General features: G+C 41.3%; 1 protein-coding gene across 2 annotated transcripts in view; it reads right to left on the bottom strand.

Annotated features, from left to right (window-relative positions):
• itga6a (integrin, alpha 6a) overlaps positions 1 to 21,920 on the bottom strand; it is a 74,711-nt gene extending 52,791 nt beyond the window's left edge. Inside the window, exon 1 of one of the 2 annotated variants that reach the window (XM_048599200.1) lies at positions 21,638 to 21,920. In XM_048599200.1, coding sequence (XP_048455157.1) covers positions 21,638 to 21,813 — 176 coding nt within the window. In that variant the 5' untranslated portion in view covers positions 21,814 to 21,920. The remainder of the gene's footprint in view (positions 1 to 21,637) is intronic. The other variant, XM_020514394.2, reaches the window with a different exon arrangement.
• Positions 21,921 to 23,133: the final 1,213 nt, after the last annotated feature.

The following is a 23,133-nucleotide window of genomic DNA, read 5'->3' on the forward strand; positions in this document are numbered from 1 at the left end:
CTGAAGAAGGGTCACAACCCAAAACGTCAACTTTCCTGCTCCTCTGATGCTGCCTGGCTTGCTGTGTTCCTCCAGCTCCATGTGGTGTTATCTGACTCCAGCATCTGCAGTTCTTGCTATCTCTGATATTTTGGGTGTTGTTGTAACTCAACCAAACTTTTTCAGTCTGCCAGGATCTTCTCAAACAAGATAAAGATAATAATAGATAGCTTACAAGGCTTACCGTGCTATGTTTTATTGCCCAAATGATTAGCAGGATTAGAAGGGAGCCATTATGTAGAATGAGATTGAGAGACATACATGGGTTATTTGCCAGTAGGCAAACTTAAATTCAACCCTGAATGGTTAGGCTCAAATTATCACTCCAGAGATGAATATGCAGAATCAACAAATTTCCAGACTCCAGAGAACTGACTTGGGAGATGGAATTTTGATCCAGGTGGATGGGTGCATACTAGAGTCAGGGCCACCACCCATGGAAACGTTGTGGAGACAGTCACAGGGGTTTCTATGTGTTTCTAGCTTGTTTAAAAGACCTGACTGCAACTCATCCCCATGGCCCATTATGGCCCCCACTGTGATGACTGTAAGTGTAAAAGTAGTCAAGCAGCATTAATATTATGACAGCCTCAGGCTTATGTCAAAAAACAGCAATTGAAATTGTAAGCATTTTTTTCAAGAGCAGGGGGTTTAAACAACCCACTTACATTTGTGATTCTTCTGACACTATATATTGGTTTCGTAATTTCCAGTTTTCTCGTACTAGCCACCTCATACTAGACTCGAAAGGTTAACACGGTTTTTCTCTCCACAAATGCTGCCAAAAATGGTGGATGCCAACTGAGGCATGGAGCTTTTCCGTCTCAGTAAAAATTTGGTCCATAGAAGTTCAATATAGACTTCAAGAATTATATATCTCATCTCTCTGCCAGGCATCCTGCAAGCCTGTCATCCGATAACATTAGACTTTAGCATTACCTCTTCATCATCAAAATTATTTCAACATGCACCAAATCGCAGATTCTACAATTTTCCCCATCCCAAAAAAGTGTCTGAATAATTCTGCCCATTATTTGACTGAGATTATCTATTACATCATTCCACTTCTGATCCCTCTTTAACTATTTAAAAATATATTACCTCTCTGCTTGTTTGCGTTTTTTTCTCCTTTCAATTCTCTCCCTTTCTGTCTTGTTATTGTACATTTTTGTAACATTTCTCAGTTAGAAGGATAACCCAACATGAAGAATTGACTTGTCATCTCAGTCCACATATCCTAAACTAGCTTGTGCTTTTGTTTTGAAACTTTGTTTTGGTTTTGTTTCTGATTTCCATTACACTGTTCATGCTGTATTATATAATTGGGCTATTTCAAGAAAGCACAATAGGAACAATGTTACAAGAGATGGATACTGTGTATCTTTAAATATAAATGGTAAATTTTTTTTAATTGATTTTTTTCAACCTAACAATTAATATCAGAATCCTTGATTGTCTACTAGTAGCCATTAAAGCACAGCAGGTTGTATATTTGTTCACTGGTCTGTACTGCAGTCACTAATCTAACCCAGAGGGAGAGATTCACTAATGTCTTCCAGTTGTACATCTTTGAAGAATAAACATGAAAAAAGAACAACTGATATACAATGCAGAACAGATGGAACATAACACGTATCATCCTGTGATACTATGAAACCCATACTTCATCACTTCTATCGCCTTCCCAAGAAAAGTCATACAAGTTCCTAGGAGATTCTTATAGATGACACACACTGCTGCTACCATACAACATTGGTAGAGGGATTTAATTTATGGTGTGGATGGGGTGTTTATCAAGCAAGTTGCTTTGTCCTGGATGCTGTGGAATGGATATATGTTGAATAAAAATCAAAAAGGCATTTGGAAACTTTCTTTCCAATCCTAATAGTAATCAAGCAATACGCAGAACACAATGTCAATAAGTTAGCACTGCTGCCCCACAGCGCCAGGGACCCAGGTTTGATTCCAGCATGGCATTTGCATGTTATCCCTGTGTCTGAATGGGTTTCCTTTGCGTGTTCCAATTTCCTCCCACAGTCCAACGATGTGTAGGTTAGGAGGATTGGCCATGAGAAATGCAGGGTTTAGGAGTTGGAGTTGGGGGTGGGGGTGGGATGCTATTCTAATGGCCTGCTTCCATACTGTAGGGATTCTATGGTTCTTCTATGAACTCATGCATCTTCAATAAGCAAAATGACAGTCAACAGAGTCAGTGGGAATCAGGGTGAAATCTTTCTGCTGGTTGTAGTCATACCTAGTTCAAAGAAAGATGGCTGTGATTATGGAGGTCAATCTTTGTAGGAGTTCCTCAGGATACTGTGCTAGGGTCAACCATCTCCAGTTTCTTCAGTATTGACCTTCGCTCCAACACAAGAAAAGAAGTGGGGATTTTCATTGTGCCATCAGCAATCATCAACATTATTCACCGCTCTCCACATATATTCAGGTAGCCCATGTTCATATGCAGAAAGAGCTGGACAACATCCAGGCTTGGGCAATAAGCAGCAAGTAACATTTGTGCCACAGAAGTGTTGGAATATCACCATCTCCGACAAAACAGAAGAACTTAACCACTCCTTTTGATGTTGAATGACATTACCATTGCTGAACTCCCAACTCTCATTTCTGGGGGTTACCACTGACCAGAACCTGAACTGGACTGGCCATATAAATACCATAGTTATCACAGCAGGTCAGAGGATATTCGACAATGAGTAACTCACCTGTTGCCTCCTCAGTGCTTATCATCTACAAGGCACAAATTAGGAGTGCAATGGAATACCCTCCATTGCCTGGGTGCAGCTGCAATAATACTCAAGAGGCTTCACACCATCCAGTACAAAGTAACCTGCTTGACTGACACCACATCCACCACTTGCAATATTCAATGCCTCCACCAACATTGTACAGGAGCAGCAGTGTTTATCGTCTACAAGATGCACTGCAGTAACTCACCAAGAATCCTTTAAAAGCATCTTCCACACTCAAAAACCACCAGGAAGGACAAGGGCAGTGGATACATGGGAACACCACCACCTGCAAGCTCCCCTCAAAGACACTCACCATCCTGATTTGGAACAATAATCATCATTCATTCATTGTCACTGGGGCAAAATATTAGAACTCCCTTCCTAACAGTACTGAGTGTCCCTACACTTCAAGGCTTGCAGTAGTTTAAGAAGGCAGCTCACCATTACCTTCACCAAAGCAATTACAGATGGGCAATAAATACTGGCCTAGCCAGTGGTACCATATCCCATGAATGAATGAAAAGAATGACAACATCCATTTCAACCTCACTCTTAGCTTTTTAAGTATTTGTTCATGGCATGTGGATGTCACTGGCTCAGCTAGCATTTATTAACCTCCCTTACTGCTCTCCTCACTTCACCTCTGCTGCTAAATTGTCAGACTGTTTGATTAAATAGTGGGAAGATTGAAGCCATCCCTTGACTTGTACTAAGTCCCAGTCACTAATCACTCCTGCGTTCAGTGACCTATCAAAGAAAGTATTGATTTTAGAATTTATCCTAGTTTTCAAATCCTTCGAAGGTCTTATCATTTCCTATCTCCATAATTTCCTCCAGCCCTGAGCATCCCCAATATTAATCACTCTAATTGCCACCCAGGTTGATAGGGTTGTTAAGAAGGCGTACCGTGTGTTAGGTTTTATTGGTAGAGGGATTGAGTTTCGGAGCCATGAGGTCATGTTGCAGCTGTACAAAACTATGGTTCGGCCGCACTTGGAGTATTGCGTACAGTTCTGGTCACCGCATTATAGGAAGGATGTGGAAGCATTGGAAAGGGTGCAGAGGAGATTTACCAGGATGTTGCCTGGTATGGAGGGAAGGTCTTATGAGGAAAGGCTGAGGGACTTGAGGCTGTTTACGTTAGAGAGAAGAAGTTTAAGAGGTGACTTAATAGAGACATACAAGATGATCAGAGGATTAAATAGGGTGGACAGTGGGAGCCTTTTTCCTCGGATGGTGGTGGCTATCACGAGGGGACATAGCTTTAAATTGAGGAGTGATAGATATAGGACAGATGTCAGAGGTAGGTTCGTTACTCAGAGAATAGTAAGGGCGTGGAATGCCCTGCCTGCAAAAGTAGTAGACTCGCCAACTTTAAGGGCATTTAAATGGTCATTGGATAAACATATGGATGATAATGGAATAGTTTAGGTTAGATGGGCTTCAGATTGGTTTCACAGGTCGGCGCAACATCGAGGGCCGAAGGGCCTGTACTGCGCTGTAATGTTCTTTGTTCTATATTTAATGGCTACACCTTCATCTGCCTAGGTTCTAAGCTCTGGAATTCCCTTCCTATACCTCTCCACTTTGTTTTCCTCTTTTAAGAACCTTCTTGAAGTCATGCTCTGTTGATGCTTTTGGCCATCTAACATAATTATATGGCAGAGTCAGATTTAGTTTTAAAATGCTCCTCTGCATTGGTCTTGGAGCATTTATTAAGCTAAAAAGGTACTATTTAGCAGGAGGTTGTTTTTAAGTGGCCACTTTCATTCAACTCTCTTGGACATACTTGAAGTGAATCCAAAGCTCACTAACTCTGCTCACAACATATTCCAGAGATTGCTGACCCTATGAAAACACATACCTGTTATCTAATCTATTTCTATGATTTCAAAGTTTGTACTTACATTCCATGATCTTCCTTAAATGATCTGACTTAAACAACTAATCCTCTTGTAATGCAGGTGGATTCTTTCCTTGTTTTAAAAGTTCTCAAATCAATTCTCCTCAAGGTCTACATTCTTCGAAAAATTTCAGCCTTAGGTGTCCTTGCCTGCTAAGTGCAATCTTTGAACCTTTTCCAAAGCCCTTATTGCCTCATTATGAGTGGATAAAACTTTCTATATCTGGCCTCACACAGACAGAGTATTCAAGTGTCCTAACAGTCTCCTTGCAGTAGTAGTCATGGATCTCCATTAATAAGTGTACTAAAAGACTTCTGGTCCTTTTCATAAACTGCAGGAAACCTGCATGGTGCCTTATGTATGTTAAGCACTAAACCAAGTGCTTTTCGTTCCTCCATTTCTTGCACAGATGATCCACTCACCGTTGGAGAAAGTAGCACATTCAATGGCAAATCTTTTACAACAGGAGTGTCTTTTTAATAGCACTATTGGAAAGTTATTTCACACCCAATCCCCACTCCAGCCCCAGAAAAATGACTAGTGTTTCTATTATAATGCAATAGAGGTATAAGTGGAGCAAGTCAGAGCCATAAGCCTCTATTCATCATATGACAGAGGAACATCCAGATAATTCAACCAACAGGCCTGGAAAAGGGTGGCTAAGCAGAATAAGTGCAGCATATTTTCAAGGACATGACTGAATTGGTAAAACAAAAATATTAAGGCCAAGAGAAAAGGGTTTCTATCTTTTTCACTGAATGATGTCTTGCAACAAAGCAATTATGATTCCTTTACGGTGCTGTTCCTCTAGGTCCCATTTCACAATATGACATTATACTACACCTCCACCTACATACAACAACCATCAAATAACCCATGCAGGGTGTTATCAAACAGTGTGATAGCAAGCCACATAATAGATATTTTTGTGGATGATAAAACATTTTGTCAAAAAGAGGTATGGAGTGCAATAATAAAGAACAAGGACACATGACAGCCAGAGAGATAGAGAAACTTCCAGCTTCAGACCTCAGTAGCTGAATGCAAAAAGTTACATACTTACCCCTTGTGCCAATTCAGGGAACAGTAAACTACATCCCACATTTTATTGGAGTTGGAATGCATTGCAAGTTTATGCTAACTGTTTTCGCACCAGAGACCAGTTTTTGCACAAAAGTACATCCCTCTGTTGCCTACAACCTGTTGAATCTCACACTCAGTAGGTAAATTATCTAAAGCTGGCATATACATTTCAGTCCTTTCTTTCAAGTATCATATGTTAATTCCCTTCCATGCCTCTTACAAATCAATCCAATGAGAAATAGAAAATAGTTTTTAAAAAAAGGGCCAAACAAGAGGAAATGTGACGGCAACATCAAAGCCTTCACTCCAGTGAAAGGTGCCACGGATAATGACAAGCAGATGATGTGAGGCTGGAATGAGGAGGCTGAAGGAGAAGCCAGATGTTCAGATGTTTCTTTGGTCTCAATATAAGAATCCAATTCTTCATTGCATTGCCAGTCATCTGACAATGACATAAGCGAGCAGTATGTAACAAGCCTCAACTCCTTTTCCTAGGTCTTCAGGTTACTCGGGCCCCACAAGCATCAGTCCAAGGAAGAAAACTCTCCTGAAGCAGTACCATCTCAAAGACAGGTATCCTGTCTGATAACGGAGTCTGGACATGGTCATTAATAGAACAGAAGGAGAATCTCAGGGTAAGCAGCCCAATAGGGAGCAGCTCAGGTAGTAGCTCTGCTGTGGAAGAAAAGAAAGTCACGGGGATTGACATCTGGGTGAGAATTTTACATCACGGCATTACTGCAAAGTGTTAAAATGTGAGATAATTTGGAATAATCTATGTGCAAAGGTGTTTCAGTAGTAACTGCTGTTGTACTTGTCACTTGACATTACCACACATTCGGTTTTTGGTTGGAACTATTTTGCTGGGAAGTAAGAAGGACTGAAAGAGACATTGTTTAAGATTGTTATTCTGGCAGTGTGGCAGGAGTAGTTCATGTGGAACACTGATCAAACAACTACTAATAAAGAGCTTTGGCTCTTCTGTGCTGTTTCCTTTGGAGAATGCCTTATCAAGCGACAGGGGATGCTGGTTGCATCGATTTTTCCAATTGCACATTAAATTGATGCACAATACAACCAAATGGTCATGATGAGGGACACACATTGTATTTCAGCAAATTGTCGATCTCCTTTGTAAAATCATTGTTTTACCACTGGTAATATTCTCTTGATAATAATCTTGTAGACCTTTGGCTTCTGTTATTGTATTACATTACAACCAACATGTGAGCATTTCATAGAAACACTGCCAGTTAGAGGTGATGAGGTTACCACTAGCCACCAGACGACTGGGTGAAAGGGCAATGGAAGACAGAGGAAAATGTCTGGAGGCTCACACAAAGTCATTAAGGCAGCTGCTCCTGTTGGTGATAAGCTCAGCCTTACAGAAGTAAAAGCCTTTATGATTCATGAAGGCTGCTGCCTTTATGGCATAGATCCGATAACAATATTCATCTGATCACTGATACTCTATAATGTACTTTGGGGAAATCCCACAAGGTGTGGGAAGTTCAAGTTCCTTTTCTGCTGGTTTCCAAATGACTGGCTTTAGCAAACAGAACAACAGCTACCTTGATCCAGGCATGGACCACATATCAACTGACATTCCCTGTTGTGGACTGGATGGTTAATTTCTTACAGGCAATGAAACAACTCTTTAAAATTGGAAATAATTTTTTAAATTTGCAGGTTTATAAATCACCTTGATCTGTTAATAATAAAATACATCCACATCCATCATAAGGCCACGATCTGAATAATGTCTGAGAAATTTTTACAGGTCAATGAAGGTCATCGTTAAATATTTACGTGCAAGAATTCAAGCTGTGGGACTATTCCCAAAGGCAATGTAAGAAGTTCTCAATTATTAAAAACAAGCTTCACTTAACTTCAAAATCACCCATCAATCCAACAATAAGGATTAGCTTAATTGACGTTTCCCAGCATGTTATGTTTCATAATTACAAGTACAGATGACACATTTCTTTCCAAGTGCCATTTTATTTTGTTCACAAAATTGTAATAGTTTCTGACTATTTCTCATCAGCAATGTGGTTTTCTCATGAAAGACGTCCTTTTATTGAAGAACGTCTTCCAGTTACCGTACTTATCTATAATTACGTTGAATTACAATACCTAAAAATCATTGGCAGAACTAACTATATTAGAAACCTTTAAAGCAACCAATATTTTTAAAACAGTTGAAGCAACCGGAAATATGTTAGGCTTGATCAGTAGCCAGAGATCCTTACTGGAGGTACACATTTACCACATAGAAATTACACTATAGTAGGCCAGTTGATCCAACCAATTCACAAGGCAGAGTGTTAAATCAGACTCACCACTGTGTTACTATAGCTCTTCAACCCATTTCATTTCATCCAATCCAGTGTAACCTTGAATGATGACAGTTTCTTTTGATCATCTCAAGTGGTGAGTTACACAGCCTCACCACTTTGTGTAGAAATTCCTGCTGCCATTTATTCTACAACTGATTACCCTTAATCTTTCTTAAATTCTCAATTCTTAGAACTGTCGATTTAATGTGGATCCCAGTACCTCTTGCAGTAGCCTAGCTAAGGTCTCAAAGTTTAACATAGGCTCAATATTATCTCCTGGCTTTATTAACTGAGCTTCCCTTACACTCCCCTGAATGTGTACCCCCAATTCTCACTGCTCAATATCACCAATTCTGATCCATGATTATATACTTTACCAAATTACATTAAGTCTGCCCCCTCACCGGCCCCGCTCTCACCGCCCACTGCTGCCCCCTCACCGGCCCCGCTCTCACCGCCCACTGCTGCCCCCTCACCGGCCCGGCTCTCACCGCCCACTGCTGCCCCCTCACTTGTCCCGCTCTAGTATTGGTGAATGAGCCTGGCCAGGTGGTCGATGTCTCAGTAGGGGATCAGCTCGGGAACAGTGATCACAATTCAGTAAGCTTTAAGGTACTGATGGATAATGATAAGTGTCGTTGTCGGATGAAGGTGCTAAATTGGGGGAAGGCTAATTACAACAATATTAGGCAGGAACTGAAGAATGTAGATTGGAGGCAGATGTTTGAGGGCAAATCAACATATGGTATGTGGGTGGCTTTCAAATGTAAGTTGCTGGGAACTCAGGACCAGCATGTTCCTTTAAGGATGAAGGATATGTATGGCAAGTTTTGGGAACCTTGGGTAATGAGAGATATTGTGAGCCTAATCAAAAAGAAAAAGGAAGCATTTATCAAGGCTAGGAGGCTGGGAACACACGAAGCAAGGGTGGAATACAAGGAAAGTGAAAAAGAAACTTAAGCAAGGAGTCAGAAGGGCTAAAACGAGTCATGAAAATCATTGGCCAATAGGATTAAGGAAAATCCCAAGGCTTTTTATACATATAAAAAGAGCAAGAGGGTAGCCAGGCAGAGGGTTGGCCCACTCAAGGACAGGGAATTTATGTGTAGAGTCTGGCCCATTGACTCTGCACCGATCCTCAGAAGAGCATCCCACCCAGACCCTATATCAGTAACCCCACATTTACCGTAGCTAATCTACCTAGCCTGCACATCTTTTGGTTGAGAGGGAAATCCGGAGCACCCGGCAGAAACCCATGCAGAGTCAGGGAGAACGTGCAAACTCCATACACACAGTCACCCAAGGATTGGAATCGAACCTGGATCTCTAGGCTGGAAAGTTCTTTCATCCATTTATGTATTTTTAAAATGGACTTTTGTAGCATAAATCATGAATCTTTTACAACTTCTACAGACACTGAGCTAATATAATGATCAATTTTGAGAGCCGAGGCTCCTGACACACAGTCTGCATATAAAAATAGCACACAGTCAGTGCACTTCAAACAAATCAAATACTACCAACAAAACATCAATGTTTAAAACAAAGAATTTTTTTTATTGTTGATATTGCACTTGAAGGTAATGTGAATTTTATGTTGAGGGAGGGGTGATAGCCAGGCAAACCACATGGAGTGCAATCAATGGGGAAGTCATTTGCAATGGACAAGTGTATGGAAAGCAATATTTGTCAGTTTATAGCAACTTTAAAAGATTTAAGTTTCACTCACAAAAAAAGTAAAAGATGAACACAATTTATTGCTGCAAACACAAAGTAGTTATGGTATTTAATGCTCACTAAATAGTAGTTGTTGCTCTTTGTCTACCAGAAGAGAAAGCGTGTAAAAACTAATCATAACATGGCCAGCAGCTGGCTCTGCTCTGTTTACAGTGTCTCCACTAGGTCTTGTGCTTTTCTCCAAAGGCTTTAACTTGCTCTTTTATTTAACCACTGCACCTCAGCTTGCTGAAGGCAATCCATAAAAGTCCTTTTGTACTTGCCAATTATACTGCAGGAGTGGGGCTCAAAACAGAATCCACACCATCCTACTAAAGTTCTTTGTGCTGTTTTCCTGGTTAAATGGCCTAATGTTGCTGCTTCCAAATTTTGCTTTTCAAGTTAACCCATAGGAAAGTCCACACTGCAGATTATTTTAAATATAAGAGGTAAGCAGTGGTAAGACCCTGCTGCAATTTGCAAAATCCTTAAGAGGAAGGAAAGGTGTGTCTGTACTGCCAATACAAAAAGATCCAAAAGCTGGTAAATTTTGATTTTACCCTCATCTACGCTCTAATCTAAATGTTTATACCTGGTAAAGATATTCTTCTGAATATTTAAACAGGATAAATACTTGCTATACATTTGTACTGCTATTAATGTGATGCTTCAAATTCAGCACGTGTCTTCTCCTTATTGAGCTAATAGACCACATTAATGCACTTCAGAGAAAATACAGTTAATGTGATGTGTTGCATGCACAAACTGCAATTTCAATGTTTGATTAATGGAATGTATATTATTTACCTTAAAGGAATGATCACTACACTTGAGGTCTATAAAAGTCACTTGTGATTTTTTTTCAAAATGAGCACACTCAAATTAAACATCTTAACCTCTCCATCACAAATTGTGCACTTGTATTGCAAAACAGCTGAAGAAAACAGGTTCCCAATGGAAACGGATGTGATATGATGAGCAGATTCTATAATCAACATTGTTTTGTAAAAAAAGAAAGTTACATTTGCAACCTTCCGTAAATCATTGCTGCTTAGAAGAGGAATGAGCCACTTTAGGGGTGGGGAGGGTATATAATGCTGCTGCAAACAAATGACATTCATAAAGAATGACATGGTAAAAGGCTGTCGTGAAATTATGAATTATACTTCTGTCATCTTTACATTTAGCCTAAAACAGTGATAGAATTGATACTGATAGAATTCTGAACATAAAGCAATATTAAGCAGAAAATAATGCCCACTTACAACCATCCTCAGCAGATTTCGTTCAATCCTGGACTGATGTGAGAATTCTTCTTTTTAGGCAGTCCCACAAGATCAAGAGGGACTTTCTTCGACTCGAGCTGTGGGTCCTGAGGAGACACATAGTCCAATACTGGATCCACACACCCTACCACAGGGAGAATGGCTGGTGTTTGATAAGGCCATGGGTAGGATTCTCATGTTTCCACACACTACCTCCACTATTTGCACCAGACCTCCATCTGGGCCTGACAGAGAAGCTCAAGATGGGGTGATGGCAGGGAGAGGGGACTGGAGCAGTGCTAATGCAGCAAGTTAAACTGGGTGCATTTGCATCCAGGGTGTTAACACGGATGGAACAGCATTACACTCAGATCAAGAAAAAAATGCCTGGCCATTGTCTTTGTCTATGGACATTTTCAACAATGCCTACCTAGAAGAAACAACCACAAACATTTTCTTCAAGAAAGCAGAGAACGAGGTAGGACTGATAAATTAAACTGCATGTATTTGAATCCAAGAGGCCTAACAGGCAAGGCAGATGAACTCAGGGCATGGTTGGGAACATGGGACTGGGATATCATAGAAATTACAGAGACGTGGCACAGGGACGGTCAGGGCTGGCAGCTTAATGTTCCCGGGTATAGATGCTATAGGAAGGACAGAAAGGTGGGGTCAAGAGAGGAGGAGGAGTGGCGTTTTTGATTAGAGATAACATTACGGCTGTGCTTAGGGAGGATATTCCTGGGAATATGTCCAGGGAAGTTATTTGGGTGGAACTGTGAAATAAGAAAGGGATGATCACCTTATTGGCATTGTACTATTGACCCCCCCAATAGTCAGCGGGAAGTTGAGAAACAAATTTGTTAGGAGAGCTCAGTTATCTATAAGAATAATAGGGTGGTTGTGGGAGGGGATTTTAACTTTACATACAAAGACTGGGACTGCCATAGTGTTAAGGGCTTGGATGGAGAGGAATTTGTTAAGGGTGTGCAAGAAAATGTTCTGATTCAGTATGTGGATGTACCTACTAGAGAAGGAGCAAAACTTGACCTACTCTTGGGAAATAAGGCAGGGCAGGTGACTGAGGTGTCAGTGGGGGAGCACTTTGGGGCCAGTGACCATAATTCTATTAGTTTTAAAATAGTAATGGAAAAGGATAGACCGATCTAAAAGTTAGAAGTTTTAAATTGGAAGAAAGCCAATTTTGACAGCATTTGGCAAGAACTTTCAAAAGTTGATTGGCGGTGAATGTTCACAGGTAAAGCGATGGCTGGAAAATGGGAAGCCATCAGAGATGAGATAACGAGAGTGCAGGGACAGTATATTCCTGTCCGGGTAAAGAGCAAGGCTGGCAGGTGTAAGGAATGCTGGATGATAGAGAAATTGAGGTTTTGGTCAAGAAAAAGAAGGAAGCATGTGGCAGGTATAGACAACAGAGATTGAATTAATCCTTAGAAGAGTACAAAGGCAGTAGAAGTATACTTAAGTGGGAAATCAGGAGCGCAAAAGGGGGTCTTGAAATAACCTTAGCGAATAGGGTTAAGGAGAATCCAAAGGGATTTTATAAATACATTAAGGACAAAAGGGTAACTAGGGAGAGAATAGGGCCCCTTAAAGACCAGCAAGGCCGCCTGTGTATGGAACCGCAGGAGACGGGGCAAGATTCTAAACAAGTATTTTGCATCAGTGTTTACTGTGGAGAAGGATATGGAAGATATAGAACACGGGGAAACAAATAGCAACATCTTGAAAAATGTCCTTATTACAGGGGAGGTGGTGCTGGATGTCTTAAAATGCATAAAGGTGGATAAATCGCCAAGACCTGATCAGGTGTACCCTAGAACTTTGTGGGAAGCTAGGGAGGTGATTGCTGGGCTCATTGCTGAGATATTTGTGGGTAAATAGGCAAGGTATTTTCCCCAGGGTGGGGGAGTCCAAAACTAGAGGGCATAGATTTAAGGTGAGAGGAGAAAAGATTTAAAAGGGACCTAAGGGACAACTTTTTCACGCAGAGGGTTCTGCGTGTATGGAATGAGCTGCCAGAGGAAGTGGTGGAGGCTGATATGATTACAATATTTAAAAGATATCTGGATGGGTATATGAATAGGAAGGGTTTAGAGGGATATGGGCCAAATGCTGGGAAATGGGACTAGATTAACCTAGGGTATCTGGTTGGCATGGTTGAATAGGACTTAAGGGTCTGTTTCCAAGTTGTACATCACTATGACTCTGTATCACTATCTGCTCCAAAACATCTTCAAAGAATGTCACTCCAGTTACAGAGCCACCCTCAGGCGACTGTCTGTGTGGAAATTGCACGTTCTCCCCATGTCTGCGTGGGTTTCCTCCGGGTACCCTAGTTTCCTCCCATAGTCCAAAGATGTGCAAAGTAGGTGGATTGGCCATGCTAAATTATCCATAGTATCCAGGGATGTTTAGCTTAGGTGGATTAACCATAGGGAATGCAGCGTTACAGGGATAGAGTAGGAGGTGGGTCTTGGTGGGATGCTTTTCGGAGGGTCAGTGTGGCCGAATGACCTGCTTCCACGCTGCAGGAATTCTATAATTCTAAGATTTTGAGCAGTCTTGGGGTAAGAGATTCTCATGAATCAGCGGGAATATTGCATATTTTCAAGGGGGCTTTGAGGACATGCTTAAAGTGTTTTGTTTACCATCCTGCTAACCTCTTGCTGTGACGAAACCCTGAATATGGAGCTTATTTTCAAAGTCTTGTTTCAGGCATCTACGTAGCCCACCCAACATCGCCGATTGACGGTAACCCAGTGCCTTAAAGCTCAAGATGTTAGCCTCAGAGAAGACACTAACATTGGAGCATCTGTCAGTGGATTTGCAGGATTCTGCAGGGGAAATCACTGACAATAGTTCTTAACTGGTTTCAAATGCCTGCCATACACTGCATCAGAGAAATGAACATACAGAAAGACACATACCAACATTACTTAATGGACCATGAACTTGGTTCTGGGTTTCAAAGTCTGTCATTCAACACTTCTTCTCAAAAGGAGAAAGGCTGCACCAACACACTGGAGGTGACAATGATAAAATTCAATGATAAAATTCAATGTCTCCCCTTATTAAAAGGAGGCACCCACAGCAAGAGAATTGTTGTCTAGTGGCTCATCATGGATCTCGATAGTCAGTGAACAGTGTTGCTTGGTGGGAGCAGGCTGGAAAAGGGCCTTTTCTTCCACATACTTAGCCTAAGGGCCATTCTCTCACATGCCTTCACAAATATTAACATCTAACAGTTAACCACTATCCATTAGTAATACACAGTCTACAAAACAATTCTCAAGGAACGTGTCTGATTATGTTCAAGAAGTGTAATGTCAGCAATATACTGACAACAATTGCACAATTGAAGTTTTGTAACCAATAATTTCAGTCGGCTAGTTATGAAAGTTAATTGCTTAGACAACTAATCTCTTTGTACTATTAGAATAATAGCTAAACATTATGAGATTTGAAAGGGAAAACAATCAAGATATTTAAAGGCACCATTGATGGACAAGTGATGTGAGGGCTACGGCCATATAAAGAGAGGTAACCATCTTGATTTTATCCAAACCAAAAATACTGCTCTGCCTGACTTAAAATTCAGCAAAGCCAATCATAAGACCCTTATCTTCCAGCAGAAGTTCTGCTTTGAATCTAAAGTATGTGGGTGGAGTATGTGGGAAGGGGAGGTTTAATTATACTTGTGCAAGTACAGAATTCACTTTCACTTAAGATTAAGAAATCTGTATGACCACCTCCCGAGTGCAGCAGAAATTTAACCAGGGATGGACTACATACAGCCACTGTACAAAACTGAGTAATTCATCACTTTTGACAAATCAAAGACACTGTGACCAATTTTACTGAAACATGTGTTCAATGTCAAGGAGACAAATCAATTTTCTCATACCAGACTTCGAATTTAGCCCAATTTACATCTAAGAGATTACTCAGCTGCTCGCACTCAAGTATCTTTATCTAATATTTTAAAAACTTTAGATCCCACCAACAATTTGGGGGATGACAGTGGCATGGTGATAATGTCACTAGATCAATAATCTAGATGCCCCAGACTGATGCCCTGGAGACATGGTATAAATGCCACGGAGAAATGCCACAGCAGCCACTGCTGAAAATCCAACGAATAATAAAAGCTAGTCTCAGTAATTGAGACTATGGCAACATTGATTGTTGATAAAACCTGCTCACTAACAAACCTTTAGTGCAGGAAATCAGGCCCACATGACTCCAGACCAATAGCAATGTGGCTCACTCTTAATTGCTCTCTGAAATGGCCCAGTGAGCTACTCAGTTCAAGGCCAGTTAGGGATGGATAACAAAATACTGGCCTTGCCCATGATGCCCACATGCCATGAAAGAATTAAAAAAAACTTTAGCCAAAAACAGTGTAAAGGAGCAAAATTAGGCTTTGCTCACTTTTCCACTGACAATACTTGCCTCAATCCAGATATTTTTCTTGCTAATGAGGAAGATATGGGTGGTCTGACAAAGCCAACATTAATTATCCACCCTTGACTGTTCTCAGCAAGGTTCTGGTTAGCCACATGTTGAGCTTCTGCAGTCCACGTGATACAGGTAACTCTCGATGCTGCTTTAAAGGGAGTTCCAACCTTTTGACCCAGCAACGAATGAACAGCAATATATTTCTAAGTCACCTCCTGTAACATCACTTCGACATAGTGGTGTCTCCATATATTTGCCATCCTAATCCTTCTAAGTGGTAGAAGTCACCAGTTTGGTAGATGTTATCATTGTTTTAAAGTTTTGCAAAGTTATTGTGGTGCAGTGCATCTTGTAGGCGCACAGTGAACTGATATAGGAAGGAATTAATGTTTAATCCAATGGATGAATGCCAATCAGGTCAGTAGCTTGGCCTGAATGGGGTTAGGTATTGTTAAAATAACATTTATCCAGCCTAGTTGGGGCATTGTATCACACTCATGACTTGTGCCTTGCAGATGTTGGAAACACTTTGAGAATTCAGGAGTGTTATTCTATACACCATAGAAATTACAGATCTTCTCCTAACTATTGTACTTATGCGGCTGGTCCAGTTATTTTTGTAGCCAATAATAACTCCCAATATGTTAGTGGTGGGTGTTTAGCGATCAAAATAGATTAAATGTCAAGAGGTGTTGGTTAGACTTCCTCTTGTTTGAAATGGTCATTTCCTGACACTCATTGGGCATAAATATCATTAATTATCAATCCAAGTTTGAATGGTGTCCTGGTTTTGCTGGTGCAGGCACAGACTACTTAATTATATGCCATCCTGCGAATGTAACTGAAAACTGTGCAATCAGTGAACAACCATATTTCTAAGCTTTTAGTGGAGGCAGATTCATTGATGAAACAACTGATGATGTTTGAATCTAATCCATGACCTGAGAAACTCCTACAGTCATGTCCAGGGTTGAAATGACAGTCCTCAGCAACCATTCTGTCTTCTCCTGTTCAGCCAATGGAACTTTTGCCCAGCACCCATTGACTTCAATTTTACTAGGGTTCCTTAACATCACACCTGATTAAATGTGTTTCTCTCTCCACAGATATTGTTAGATTACTGAGTTTCTCTAGCATTTTCTGTTTTTATTACAGATCTGCAACATCCACAGTCAAATGTTGCCTTCCTTTCAATGACATGTTTGGAGAAAGGCTGTAATAACATCTGGAGTGGAGTGGTCCCAGAGAAACCCAAACTGACAATCAGTGAGCAGGTGATTAAGTAACCTAAATAAGTCATTAATTTAAATGAACAATACTTTGTGTAGTTATCATATCACATTCTGAATTCAATGTAGATGCGAAGAAGATAGTCCATTTTAATTGATTTGGAATAAAATTTTACATCTTGTGCAATAGATGTCAATGTTGAGAAAAGACTATTTCCCACTTTTTGCTTTTTCAGTCTAAGTATTATGTGCTTCTAGACCAGTTACAGAATGAACTAAAAGACCAAAGTTTTCTTTGCATGCCTACAACAATAAAACCAAAACCTTGACCTCAAAACTGCACTTCACCTGCACCGGTAATACAAACACAAAAGTCTGCAAATATTGGTTATCAGAAAAACTGAAAATTCTGCAAATACCCACAGCAACAGCTATGGAGAGAAAAACAGGTGAATGTTTCAGGTCAATGCTATCCAGCTGTAAACTCCCGCACCGCTCTTCTGTTGATGCACAACCGGCTATACATTTTGGCCAGTGCAAGATCACACACATTGAGATTAAGTACACAACACTGACACAGAGTTCAACAATATTATGAGCATAAGAGGAAGATGGGGGTAGAGGATGGTGATGATGCTACTGTCCAACATAAGGACACAGCCTTCATTGTAATACAGCGTGAGATTTGTTTGAGTCACTGTTTTTATGTGGGGAGTCAAGGTATGGCAACAATGAGAATGCTCAACTAATGTTGTCTCTCCAGATGCAAGTCTTGGAACATGAATGTTCAAACAGTGCAAGACCTATACATTGTAAACTAACTGAATTAGATTAATATAAAAGCAGATCTGGCGGAAAATCCTAATGGTACTTAAGTCAGCCACACTTTCTGCAATTCGTGAATTATGGTTACTGAAAAGAGGAGACATGCACTACAGCCTGTGGTTACTGTTAGAAGAATATTTAGTGTTAACTTTCACCTTTGATGCAGAGCTTCACACACTCACTAACTTGCATTTAGATACACCCTTTAGCATAGTAAAACATCCCAAGGCGCTTCACAGGGATGTTATGAAACAAATTTGACACAGCCAAAGAAGGAGATATCCGGTCATCAGTTTAGTCATCAGTTCTACGAGGTGGATTTGAAAGATTGTCTAGAAGTAAGAAATGAGGCTGAGACTGAATGGATTAGCAAAGGAAATCCTCTTGCATGCTGTGCTGCGATTGCTATTCAGGACGCTCAGAGCGTTCCAAATTTTAAAATATATAATTAATTTTCTACTTTACAAAATAAGACCACTTCAGCAATAGGTTTAAGATCTAAAGAATGTTTCACTTCCCAAGATCAACCATTTCTGAACCAACTATATTCAGCAGGCAAACTTACGATGAGTTCCCAGAATCTTTCTTTCTAAAGACCAAGAATATTTCCTCACCCATTTCAACCTCCTCTTTTCCAAGCATGGACTTTTTCCAGGCTTTTCAGTTCCCTATTCCAACTTCTTATCAAGCTAATCTCCTTTAACAGACACACTTCTATGCCACAAACCCCTCCTGACCCAACTTTTTACCAACTACCTCTCCTTAACTTAATGTAATTCACGTCATTAACAACCCCTTTGTACAGACTGTTCCTTTACACTTCAACACATTGCTACACTTTTCAAAGTTCTCCAATTACCATCATTTCCCTGTCGCCCAACTATGTTATTATCCAGCTCTATGTCTTCCTTTCCTACTCAATTGACTTCACTCTGGTGTAGTTCTGTGCACTACACCACGACCACCCTGGTTAGTCAACCAAGACATCATATAGACAGCAACTACAATGTTGTTTTGTCTTTCTCAAGACATCTGTGGCATTCAGTAGTTAAATCAGGATATGCTCCTCAATTATCTTCCAAAGTCAAGAGATCTTCACTCAGTTCAAATCACACCCTCATGTGGTTACCTTGGGAGTGCCCAAAGTTCCCAGTCTCAGCCCCAGCTTCACATACCAACAAAGTTCCCCTTGCCAGCATCAACTGTAAGTAAATATCCATGTCCCAACTGAACCATACCAAGCAACTTGACACTGAATGACAGAAGAGAAGCAAATATGTCAGAACACCAAGACTTTTGTGTCCTAACCAATTTATATTTTTCACCCAGAATTGAAGTTGGGAGGTCATATTGAGGCTGTACAGGACATTGTTTAGGCCAGTTTTGGAATATTACATTCAATTCTGGTATAGGAACGATGTTGTGAAACTTGAAAGGGTTCAGAAAGAATATACAAGGATGTTGCCAGATGCGGAGGGTTTGAGCTGTAGGGAGAGACTCAATAGGCTGGGGCTTTTTCGCCTGGAGTGTCGGAGGCTAAGAGATGACTTTATAGAGGTTTATAAAATCATGAGGGGCTTGGTCAATGTAAACAGCCAAGGTCTTTTCCCAGGGTGGGGGAGTCCGGAACTACAGGGCATAGTTTTAAGGTAAGGGGGAAAGATTTGAAAGGGACCTAATGGGCAACTTTTTTGCAGAAGGTGGTGCCATGTATGGAATGAGCTGCCAGAGGAAGTGATGGAGGCTGGTACGATTACAACATTCAAAAGACACCTGGATGGGTACATGAATAGGAAGGGTTTAGAGGGATTTGGGCCAAATGCTGGCAAATTGGACTAGATTAATTTAGGATAGCTGGTCGGCTTGGACAAGTCGGACCGAAGGGTCTGTTTCCATGCTATACGTCTCTATGACACTATAACTGCTCAGAGGACCACAGAGCCACGAATAATATGTAGATGCATGTCTATTCCTGTTTGTTCACCCCAGCGGAGCGGGAGGGTGTGAAATCTCAGTGTTGTAGCCAGTGAAGCTACTTGCTCTGCTGAAACATTGCTCATTCCTCACCTCCACAAACACTGAAACCCATCCCACTCTTCTCCAAACTGCCTCGGCATTCTTCATACAGTTAGGTTAGAAACCTTAATTTTATCCCACCTTACGTTCCGACTTCAATCATCCCTGTCCTTCCACTTGGTTTCTTAATACGCTGCATTCAAAACCTACACTGTTAAGTCCTTCCAAAACTTCGATATTCCTCCATTCCGGAAACTCCTACAACCTTACATGCATGCAGACATCCCTCACTTTTCAGACTCTGGTCTGAATTGCATGTGCTCTGATCTACCCTGGGCTTGCAGAGATTTCAGATGTTTTGATTATTCTGAAATGTTTTCCCTAAACGCCACGTCTCAGCCTGGTTATCTCCTGGCCCATTATCAAAATGCTCCTTTAAGGTCTTCATTGTCGTTCTTTTTCGCTTTTATCTTTGATTCAGTTTGGGATAGTTTCTTTCTCCTGTTAAAAGGCAGTACGAAGATGCAACCCTTGTGAAAATGTATCAATTCCAATTACGCCAGAAACAGGACGACACTCAACGACATGTGGCTCCACAGCTAATATATATTCATTTAATTTTAAAAAATTGCATGTACTTCATGGAATAAATAGAATATATTGGGTTTGTCGATGATGAGCTGCTGAAGCGAAAGATATTTGCTGATGACATTCTGAGATTCAGTTTTAAAGGCATGCTATTAGTCAGAGGGTCATTCATTCCAAAGGAAAGAGAAAGAACATTCAGTCGTTTTTTTTGGATTTCGTTTGGGTTCCCTGCCCCCATGTGTAGCCCGTTGCACGGCGGCGGGGGTTGGGGGGGTTGGTGACTGAGGCTCCGGGATTTCTGTGCACCATAGTAACCAGGGCCCGGCAGTAAGGGAGGAGCCGGAGAGGTGCAGCCAATGGTACCGTGAAGCACGCAGCCCTCGCCACCCCCACCCCCACCCCAAACACATTCTCAAAGTTTGTACACCAAACTTGGGATCACCCGAACAATCGCTGCATTGTACTGGGCAAAAAGTCCGAGTAATTAAAACGAAGATTCCAACAACCGCAAAACTGTTTCTTTTAGAAAAACCTATCACATTTGCTCAGAAAACAACCTGCTTCTGCACTTTGGTTAAAGGACCGGCAGTCGAATGGGTAATAAAGCTCTGATTCCTTTCACTGGAGACAACTCGGGCTGTAATGTAACGCTGGCAGATTGTGATCGGATTCCCTGGAGAAGGGAACGGAGCCGACAACACTGCCCTAAATATCAGTGATCCCTGAAACTACCGCTGACCGAGTAGACACACACACACTGCTCAATCCAAACAACCCTCGTTCCCTTTTAAGTCAGCACAGTGTGGGGCTGGAGGAACACAACAGGTCGGGCAGCATTAGGGGAGCAGGACAATCGACGTTTCGGGTCGGGACCCTTCTTCAGAATCCTTCACTTTATAGATTCCAAACAGGATTGCCCTAAATTGAAATCTTTGGAATCAGCAATAAAAGAAAAGGGGGATGGGCTGGCATAAACCAGAGAGTTACAGAGATAGTAGGAACTGCAGATGCAGAGCGGTGAAGCAGCGCGGTGGCCATGGGGATGACCCCCCGGGTGAAAGGGCGGTTATTATGTTGTTCCCGGTGGAGAGGGCACACATGACCTTTCTGCACCAGCCGCTGTTTCTCAACTTCATTGAGAACAGGTAGCGCGCCTGCAGCGAGTTCGTGAACATTTCGCAAAAATGCCAAAAGTTCGCTCAAGCCGTTTTGGAATCACTCCAGCCGAAGTGTGCGAGAGATCTCCTGCGTTAAACCGTAACAACACAGAAAGAGAGATAAAAGGTGTAGGGCTGGATGCACACAGCACCCTAAACAACAGAGGAACTTTCTCTACCGTTCTTCCACTTTGACAATAGCGCCTTCTTCACTTAAGAATAAATCAAATCTACAAATACTTACATTTTTTGATCTCTTGGCGTGAGCTGCCTGTGCATAGCAAGAGAAAACCCAAACAAGCTTGACGGCTTTCCGGTTTTCTTAATAAAATTTTCAGTATCCAAGTTAAAAGCTAAAGTCCATTTGTTGAGGGAAAACAAGGACAGGTAGATAAGAAGCCATTGCTCCGGGGCCGCCATATCGGAAATGCCTCCTGATTTCTCGGAAAGTGCTTGCTAATGTTTTGTCTGATCTCGGGCTGTTATTTCTGAGTGGCTGCCTTGTGTTTAAAATGAGATTATAAAGTGACGGTGAACGCCTGGCCTCGCCTCACTCTGCCCCTCCCAGCCACCATCAGCAGCTCGCCGCAAGTAACCTGACCCCAGCCTGGAGCGTTCGTCTCTTCACCCCACCCCACCCCAGTTCAACCTCGGTCTCTGCCATCTACTGCAGGCGCTGCTCAAACTTGTCTAACTTCAGCAAAAACACGAGCTCTCAAACGCCCTGCTTTACAGGTATTTCAAAAACACGAACCAGCAGTCCAGTCTGCCAGTTATCATAGAGGTCATGCCTTTGGAAGTTTTAACTGTTTTACTTTGCAATTTTCATGGAGGCAACTTCCGTCAGTATTATTGTGGAAATAATTGGATTATTATTGACTACTTTATAGTAATGTATACAAGTCTGTGACCTGCCCATCTAATTGTTGCAAACAGAATACTAAACGCATTCATGCACAAGCAATGAATATTCATTGGAACTTTTCAAGTACAGCCACAATAGGTGGGTAATAGAACAGATGTGGGGGAGGGGCGAGATACAAATGGGAAAGGCCAGGCAGCATCAGAGGAGCAGGAAAGTTGACGTTTCGGGTCGGGACCGTTCTTCAGAATATTTTCTTCAATTTTCTGAAGAAGGGTCCCGACCCTAAACGTCAACTTTCCTGCTCCTCTGATGCTGCCTGGCCTGCTGTGGTCGTCAACCTCCACACTGTTGTCTGTGACTCCATATATCTGCAGTTCTTGCTATCTCATATGAAAACGAAATACTTTTTTTTATTTCGCAACCTCAGAACTTTAAAGTTTGATACAACGACCTTGCATTGAAGTGTACTCCTTGTAATGTAGGAAATGTTGCAGTCAATTTCGATACAGCAAGCTCCCGCGGAGAGTAATGGCAAGATAATCCTTTTGTAATGTTGACTCCAGGACAATATATAGCCAGGAAAGGAACGATGAATACCCCGCTCTTCTATGAAATAGTGTCAAGGATCTTTTACATTCAATTTAGAAAGCCAGCTAGGTTTTGTTTTAATGTCTCATCCAAAAGTTAGCACCTGTTTCAGTCAACACTGATCCATTAATGTACTGAGTTCCAAACCCAGATTCTGAGCTTAAATCTCCAGACTGAGACCTGAAATCTCAATCTTGTAACTTTGGTGAAATTTTCATCCATCCAGTCACCCATAATAGATTGAGCTGCACCAAACAAAATAATTATGCCTTGATATTTTCCTGCTT

The sequence above is a fragment of the Rhincodon typus genome, chromosome 7 (genome assembly GCF_021869965.1).
Source record: "Rhincodon typus isolate 14 chromosome 7, sRhiTyp1.1, whole genome shotgun sequence".
NCBI lineage: Eukaryota > Metazoa > Chordata > Chondrichthyes > Orectolobiformes > Rhincodontidae > Rhincodon > Rhincodon typus.